The 9,141-nt window shown below is 40.9% G+C and overlaps 1 protein-coding gene across 1 annotated transcript in view; it reads left to right on the top strand.

The window, feature by feature from the left end:
• Positions 1-293: 293 nt before the first annotated feature.
• Positions 294-9,141, top strand: part of GDA (guanine deaminase) — a 29,454-nt gene continuing 20,606 nt past the window's right edge. The window contains exons 1-3 of the mRNA XM_079331475.1: positions 294-531; positions 5,430-5,518; positions 7,195-7,366. Coding sequence (XP_079187601.1) covers positions 310-531; positions 5,430-5,518; positions 7,195-7,366 — 483 coding nt within the window. The 5' untranslated portion in view covers positions 294-309. The remainder of the gene's footprint in view (positions 532-5,429; positions 5,519-7,194; positions 7,367-9,141) is intronic.

Genomic DNA, 9,141 nt, shown 5'->3' with positions numbered 1-9,141 from the left:
ATTAAACTTCTGCGAGAGGTTACAACCCGCAGGCTGGTTGCAAAAGCGAGTTGCCAGACACTCGTAAAACGCTACCAGACACCTTGTCCAATCTCTCACGGCTTTCCCAGGGACCCCAGGACGCAGCGGGCATCTCTCCTGTGCTTGGCGTCCTTGCCGGGAAGGGGCACACGGCCGGCAAGGGCACCAGCCCGGGCGCCGAGGGCATCCCGCGCACCGCCCGGGGGGAGGCGAAGGGCGCGGCGCGGCCTCCCGCCCTCCTTGCGCCGAAACCACTCCCCGTAAAGAAAGTCACCAGGGGGTGGGGAAATGGTGACAGCTCCAGGAAGCCGCCGGCGGCACCGGGAGACACCGGGGGGAGGCAGCCCGCGGAGTGGCAGCGCCCAGCCCGCCCAGCCCGCCGCCGCCATGGGCTCCCCGCAGCGCCCGCCGCTCGCCCACGTCTTCAAGGGGACCTTCGTGCACTCCAGCGCCTCGGCGCCCATGGAGATCCTCCACGGACACCTTCTGGGGGTGGACGATAACGGGACAGTGAGTGGGGGGCTCGGGCGGGGTGTGGCGGGCGGCGGGATGCCCGGCGGTCGCTCCCGGTGCCCCCGGCGGGTCCGCAGCGGCGGGACCGTGACCCGCGGCCCCGGGGCGCCCGGGGTGGCGAGGGCAGGGCCGGTCTGCGCGGGCATGGGAACATTTCCGCGCTCCTGCCTTGCCGGGGCAGGCGCCGCGGAAAAGGGATTTCGCACTTTGCGGGAGCTGGAGGTAACCGGGATGGAGCGTCTCCTCGGCACGAGTCTGCAGCTGGCGCAAATCTGTTTTTGAGGTGTGCTGAGCGTTGCCGGAACAGCAGCGCGACTAGACCTGGCATTCTTTCAGATTCTCTGTTTTCTTTCAGTTTCACAAGCTGCTTCTTTATTCTCGAGGTATCTGAACATTGATGGTGAATAATAGCTGTGCACCCGCTGCACAGCCGTCTAAAGGAGGCTTTTTTGTCTTCTTGTCACAAATCACCCCCCCCCCCCAAAAACAAATCCCAACCAACCCACCAAAAAAAAAAAAAAAAAAAACCAAAAACCAAAAAACCCAACAAAAAACCCCACAAACCCCACAGTGTATACCCATAAATAGTTAGAAAGATGGTGATGTTGGGTATTTCAGCAGTATGAGCCAAGCTTAAAACAAGCATTGCACTTACTGATAATGCAGGCGAGAGTCTGGCAGGGAAGCAGTGTCATTCCCTTGACAGTATCAGACTTGAAACTCAGTTTCATAGTGCAGGTTGTGTAAGTAGGCTGGTGATTTCTTGTAGACTCAATAACATATATGGGCGCCCCATGTAAAATTTTAAAAAGTGATTTTCTTTCTTGTGGCTAAATAACAGGCTTCAGTGTGTCAGGCTTCAGTAACATTTGAAATCTGTGCAAAGCACATTTTGAGCCCTAACAGCATTTATTTTCTCTATTCACACAGGTCCATGAGGGTCTGTTTCAAGACAGCTCTTTTATAGCTGTTGAGGAGTCTGGTGCAAGGTGTATCACAATCTGTGAGGAGCTGTATTTTGATGAACAGGAGGGGACTAAAAACTTGCAGAGTTATGTATTGGCTGGTGTTCACTAAAACAATAGATTTAAATGAAAAAAATATTTGGCTGGTGTAACTCAGGTGCAGAAGACAGAAATTCTTACCCCATCCTGCTCTTTTTAATGTCAATTTCTGGAAAACTGTTTCTACACAGCATCCATAGGAAATCAAGGGTTTTTTAGTGATTTTCCTGAAAAAGAGATTCCTTAGTAAGCTACACCTAGGGATCTGTGCTTTCACTTATTCTCTCTCCTTCTCCTAGGGAACAAGGATTCACAGTATACCATTTTCCTTGTATAAATTGGCAGAAGTTTTTTTTTTTTTTTAATCCATTAAAACACTATCTTCCAAAAATAAATTTCCCACCAGAATAAAGTGACAAGCACTTTTATTTTATTCTATTCTCCTTCTATTACAAATTCTTGACATTTTAGTATTCCAGTGAATATCCCATATACTCTCTTCTCTTCCTGTTACTCATAATGTCATCTCATCCAGAACAACCACTGGAATCACAGAAGACTAGGCTTTTCAAGAAAGACATAGTGATTAGAAAATTACTTACCTTTGTTATTTCAAATTTACACAAAATTGCTTCTGTTTTCCTCCCAAATATGTAAACTTAACTAAACAGGTTCTTTTGCCTCATTGTTGCTGACTCCATCATGTAAAAATTTTGCATGGTCTCTGACACTGTGTGTAAGAGCTTGCATGTACAACTGGGTCCTGTTTTGCAGTGTGAGTCCCTGTATGTCCTCCAAGGGATTTAAAATGTCATGTCTCTCTGCTTTGCCCCTGGTGAAAAGGAAGTTTTATGAAGAAAAGCATTGTTTTTGGGTAAAAAAACCCAAATTATCATCAAGTTAGCAAAGCAAGGACCATGTTTAACTGAGTGGTTTGCAGAGCAGTGTAGTGTCTCTCTTGAGGAGCAGCAAAGAGAAAGGCCAGAATTCCTCAGGGTAAAAAATACGGACAGAGGTACAAAATGTGAGTTGTTATTGAAATGTTGGTGTAATTATCCAAGGTGAGTAGAATATAAAGTAAATAGAAAAAAGTATTGAGCTAAAAGCCCTTGTGAAAGTCATGAAAAGAGCAAAAGTTGTGGAATAAGGACTTATAGTGAACAGTGAGTGGACATGTGCCAGCTGTACAAGGAGGAAGGGACCAAGGTACCAACATCCATCTGGAGTTCATGGCTTAGCCTGTCTCAGCAGGCTTTAGCACCTGGCTCCAGCAAATGCTCTTGTCTCTCATTTAGCCTCACATTGCAGTTTTGGGAACTAGGCAAGCAATAGCATCATTTCTCTATTGGAAAAAGCAATTGAATAACTGTGGGAACAGGGAGGGAGGAGAGCACGTGGGAGGGAAAGAGGGATAGACCCCTTCTCATGTTCATCTATGAATGTCATAGCCAGAGGCAAAGTAAGACACATACTGTTGGATCCAAACAAACCATGCTACTTCAGCCAGTGCCATTCACTTTCCACTCTCATTAGCAAAATATTTGTGCTGTGGTGCTTGAAGTCACCCAGGGTGTGCTGCATTAGGGTTGATGCACAGTTTAGTTGATCAACAAGAGGCCTGAGTTTGTCACAAGTGCAGGGAGATCTTTACCCCTGATCTTTGGATACTTTAACCCCAATACATGAGTAAAACGTGAGAACCTGTTTGGACAATGGCGTTAGCAGCCACTGGTGCTGTGCTTTGCAATATACCTTTCCCAAAGTGCCAGTTATTCTCCTTGACTTCCTTTTTTAAAGCTGAAGTTCTTAGTCTTGTGCACTTCTCTTGATTCTGTAGTGACTCTGCTATAGAATTTCTTCTTGCTTCTACAGTGTTGAGGTGCAGAACTAATTTAAAGAACTGTGAATCCAGTTGGTTACCTTGAATGCACAAGCAAATGCTGGAGCAAATATCCAAGCATAGGATTTCAAAGAGCTTAAAGCATTCAGCATTAGAAAGGCATCCCAAAGCAATAAGGACCAACTCTTGGCTGACTAAGGAATTCCATTGGGAAGTTTGAAAAAAATGCAGATGCCTTGCTGATGTACCCATAGTCTAATTCAACCATAATAGGTCAGGTGTCAGGTTTAGGATTGATTTATCCAGCTTCCTTGAAACGTATTTTCTTCATTTTTTCCATGATTTAAGTTATTTTATTTTTCTGCACCCTAAGAGTACATAACAGCCACTGCTTTTCCATGGCAACGCCTGTTTCCAGAATTTGTCATCTGGTGTTTCATGTTTTTCTCTCTCTCTTTTTTTCCCTCCCTCTTCACCCATCTCTCCCCCCCAGCAGCTCTAACATTGCTCATTCTGCATCCATTTTGACTTCAGTATCTGAATGATATTTTCTTTATTGCACATCAGGTATTTCAGTTGCTCTATATTCCAAGCCTTCTGCAGTTATATAGTTAATCAAGGTGAATGTATTCCTCTTTGCATGGAAGACAGTCCTGCTTCTTGTGAACTGTTAATGGAATACAATAATCTTGCAATTTTTGCTAGAGTGATACTTATTTATATGACATTATTTAAACAATTTTCTGAATGAAAATGTGAAACATCTGTTCTTTAGACAATGTAAATCATACCAGGCATGATTAATTTAGAAGACTAGGCAGCTAATAACTTCTTGTCTGCTGTTTAGCAGCCTTTACAGATTAGCAGCTTTGCTTATTTTGGCCTATGAAAAAAAAACCAGAAAATGATGAATCTCTACAGTAAAGAAACATACACATAAAAAATGGCAAGCAAATAAATGCAAAACAATGCTTTTTTAGTCCTCTTGCTCTTCCTCCTAAGTTTCTTCCTGTTGCCATTTTACAAGTATTAAGTCATGCCTTTTAATTTTTTTTTTTTTTTGCTGTAGAAACTGCTGTCATGAGGGTGATACAGGCCCTCAGTGTGGATATCATCCCAGGAGCAGAAGGATACTGGTAGCAGGAAGAGTATTCCCTTGAACTTAGGGGAATGAGCTCTTACACCAAAGGAGTTGGAAGACCATAAATTGATTTCTGGCAGAAGCTGTGGTTAGAGGCAGGAATTTCTGTAAGCTCAGATAGACAGTCTTTGGTCAGGGGAGGCTTCCAAGTCCTCTAAACTGTCAAGTGAGGAAAACTGGATCCCACCTGAAGCCTGTAGTGGGCATTGCCATTCCTAGACTCCACAAAGTCTGTTTCCTGTGGAGCTGTCATGCCTGTTAGTGATAGACCAGAAAATCAAAGAGTTGAGAATTCAGCTGCTAAGAGTCATGTTGTAGACTAAAATATCATGGAATTTAAAAATAAATAGGAAATGTGCTAAAATTCTGACTAGGCAACAGCAACTCATCATCAGTAGAGTCTGTGTTCTCTAGGAGTCAAATGGGGTTGAGTTCAGCTCCTAGGCAATGAAAAACATTTGAAAAGACCAACAAAAGCAGAAAATTAGAAAATACTTAGCTTGATGACAGTCAGTAATAGGCAAAGCAGGTAATTTGACCCCTCTGGTTTGAATGCTGTGCTTGCATGCCTGTAGGGCTGTTAGACACCTCCTCAGCAAGAGTTTGTACTGCTAGCATGATTTTACATTGCAGGACACTAAGGTCTGTGCCGTTCTGCCTGTGTATTACCTGAGAAGGAATTAATTGTTTTATTACAAGTTACCAGGTGGGTGTGGTTATTTAGTGCATTAAGAGAAGATGTTTCAAAATCGTGCTTGTTAATCAGGAAGAACAAGTGTTTAAATGCAAATCTAACACCTCTGTAATAAGCATGTAGAATTGCTTTTAAGATATAACTTATTTTGCCTTCACATAAAGCTGATGTAGGATGCATGTTTAAAGTACTTAACTGTATTTTCTTTTTTTTTAGATTGTGTTTGTGGAACAAGCTGATCAGCTAGAGCAACTGGCTAAGACGTGGGGGTTCAAAACATCTGACATAAGACAACTGAGTAAACAGTATGTGTTTTGTTAAGATTAACTTCAGCAAATAGAGTTTGTTCTGTTGTTACACAGAGATTAAGTGAGTCTTTGGAATACATTTTAACAGGGAGTGCATTAAATCTGTATGATGCCCATAAATTTAAGGGGCAAAATTCCATTTCAGTGTGGTGAGAGCTCTTTATCCAAAGGTGCCTGTGCTCTGGATGCGACTGAGAGGATGGACAGTCCATCTTCTTTTTGCATTCCTTGGTTTGGGATTGCTGACATGTCAGCAGACATGGCTGAATTTTGCTGGCTGATGTATACCACACAGAAAAACATGCCATATTTAATTTTCAGGCATAATCCCTTCTATGCTCACAGAACCAAGTGCCATTCTTACTTGATATTACATTTTATATTCCTTTTGTTGGCAGTGGGTTGTGCCTAACATAAAAGTATAGACAGAGTAAATGTAGGTAACACTGACACTGCAGATGTGAAACTCATTTGCATGGACTTTGACACGTCCCATAATAAAAATTAATACAATTAGAAGATTTAAACCTAAACACAGAACTTTTGATTTCTCACTTTACTGCAGCTTTTTTCTTCACCCAGTAAAATCTCCTAACTTTATGGTGAAAAAGTTTTGGACTGTGTCTACTACACTTTTCATTTAGTAGCACTGTAAATGACTTGTGGCTTAGAATTGAGAGCTGCAGAATCCCTCTAGTAATCAATTGTTAAAAAAATGTTATGCTTTTCTGAAAGGCTAATCATACATTATAAATGAGTAATTAGATATTTTCTTCATCTGAAATAGCCTGAGAAAAATGGAAGGTGCTGAGAATATGGATCAGATTGAGGAGGAGTTTTCAGCATTTATAGCCTGCAAGAAAACAGAATGGAGGGGAGCTAAAAAGAGAAAAAATTCAGTTCATTCAGTAGTCAGGGAGAAGGAAAGAAGAGTGAGAGAAAAGTAAGGGGTTTCAGCCCAAAATAAAATAGCCATAGCAACTTCCTAGTAATGTTGATGTATTCGTATCTCTTATTGCATGAACATTACACAATATGTATTTTTAAGTTTCATTGTAAATATGCCTTTCCTGTCAAGATATTAAGCAGAGCTTTTTTCACCAGTGTCTGTGTCTAGATTTTTAGACACAGTGTCTGTTCTTCCATTAAGCCTTGAAATTAATTTATTTAATATATCTATAAAGACATATAAATAATATAGAGGAAAACTGGCATATAGAAGGTCACATTTTGTATATATCATTGACTGGAGGTATTCCATCTATATCCTATATTCTGTAGTAGGAAACAAGACTGTGTACAAATCTCTTTTTCAGATGGATTCTACAGTGGAGTAATTTTACTTATTGTGAATTCAGTTCCCCTTTATTTGTTAGGGTGGATCAATATTAGAGATAATTAGATTAATCATGCTCTTATACTTCTTTTCACTCACAGTTAGATATATGTATTTTACTGTGTAAATGATGTTATTCAACTGCTTCATACTAAAAGATGGGTATGGGCACAGGTATAGCAGGAGTTAACAGGCTGATGCTGAAAGACACAGGTTAATCTCTATTTACCCTTTATTCTGGTGGATTTTACTCAAGTATACTCTTTAAAACAAAGCTAATTTCCATGGAGAATTTTGAGGCACTTTGGATTATTACAATTTTATTTTCTTTCCTTAGTGAATTCTTCATGCCAGGATTGGTTGATACACATATTCATGCCCCTCAGTATTCATTTACTGGTACAAGAGTAGACCTGCCTCTTTTGCAGTGGTTGACTTCCTACACATTCCCAACAGAAGCCAAATACCAGGACAGTGGTTTTGCAGAAGAAGTGTACACCAGAGTTGTTGTAAGTCCTGCAAACAACATTTACCTACTTGATGACATTTCTTTTTGTGTAATATAGGTATGTTTTCAGAAGGTGAGCAGAAAGAGCAGAGAATGTTTTGCTGTCATGGAAACCAGATAAAGCCAAGATAGCCACTGTTCTAATTGCTAACCAAGATTGTCTGTTACTGGTTCCAGTCTTGTTCTGCTGTAGATGGCAATAGAGTTCATTCAATCATGAAGTTAACAATGAACTGTTTATCACCTGTTCTAAATGCAATGACCAACACTCAATCTACTGTCAGAATTAGTATAGCCAGCAGGTGCAGACAACCTCAATGCAGTAGTAAGCAAACATAGTAAAAAAAAAATAAAATTCAGGAGATGTTTCCTTTTCTGCACAAAAATGCTCTATCGTGAGCTCGCCATCTGCAAAAAGAACATGAAAGAGAAGATACTTCTCAAAAATGACAAATCTGGGAGGTTCTGGAGTAGTAAAGGAAGACATTGCTGCTGCTGAGGTTCTTATAGTGGGAATGTCTCACTGCAGAAGCCTTATATGGAGTCTCTCTATAGTATTGTGGGACAAAGACTGTGCTTGAGCTAGACTGCTTCTGAGCATTATAAAGTCTTTAGGATCCACTGCATGGACAACAAGCAGCTAGGTCATATTCCAGAGTACTAGTTCTCTCCTGTAACTGAAATTCATCCTTTAATATGTGGACTGAAATATCTTCAACAGATTAAATTATTTGGCCAACATAATTTGCCTTGCATTTGTCTATTACTGTGACAGCGTCTGTTGTCAACATAATAACATAACGAATCTGAAATAAATAGTTATACTGTTCCTTGCCACACAAATTTAAAAAGAAATTACCTTCTGCCATCTGCCATGGAAAAAACATGCAGGAGCAGCCTGGTCATAAATGCTAGTGACAAAGCACACATACCTTCAGCTGCTTAAAGCATAGAGGTGACCTGGCCTCCGAGCTGTGTGCCCAGCACACTGCTACAGTGCAGGCTGAGTGACCCCAGCACATCCAGAGACTCACCCTGCCACAATATCATCTGGAAAACAGCGGCCAGAGAGAGGTGGAAGTGAGTTGTGGGAGCCTGAACACCACAGTTAGGCTCTGCTCTCCCCATGTGAATTGAATAGAAAAGGATCAGGAAAATGTCTTCACCCACTGATAGAGAATACCAGTCACTCTGCAGTGTTTGATGGGGCCAATAATAATCTTCACCTGTTGGAAACAGGACTAAACTTTCATGGAGCAGATGTTTTTTCATTAGTATCATTTTGCTTTTGAAGTCATAATGAAAACACAGTATATTTTTAAAGTCAAAATCCTGTTTCCAACAAACACTTTCTATACTCACCGAAGGAATTTTTCCTGCTTTTAGCTGGAACCTTCTGTTTGTGCTGATGATTTGGAAACAGAATATTTTTAGATTTAATTTAACAATGTTGTTAGGATTTCAGAAGTAGAGAATTATGAATTTTAAAAGCTGGGAAAGACAAAGTTAACTTGTTTGAGTAATGACACTGTTATTTTTGAGACTTTTTTTTGGAACTCTAAAAGATTTTCATTTCACTATTGTAAGGAGAAGACAGAGCTTGTCTTCATGTTTGTCAAATAATTAGCTATAGCCTTCTTCCAAACATTGTGTTGGATTGATGTTCTATCTCATTAAAAAAAGAAAAAGAAAAAGAAAAAAATTCTCAAATTGCTTGGCAACCAGAACACTAAAGTATGGTTTAAGCATATATGTTGGATAAGTTGGATAGTTTGC

The sequence above is a fragment of the Erithacus rubecula genome (genome assembly GCF_903797595.1).
Source record: "Erithacus rubecula genome assembly, contig: SUPER_Z_unloc_4, whole genome shotgun sequence".
Classification (NCBI taxonomy): Eukaryota; Metazoa; Chordata; class Aves; order Passeriformes; family Muscicapidae; genus Erithacus; species Erithacus rubecula.
The sequence above is the reverse complement of the archived record's forward strand: the minus strand, read 5'-3'. Positions and strand labels throughout refer to the sequence as shown.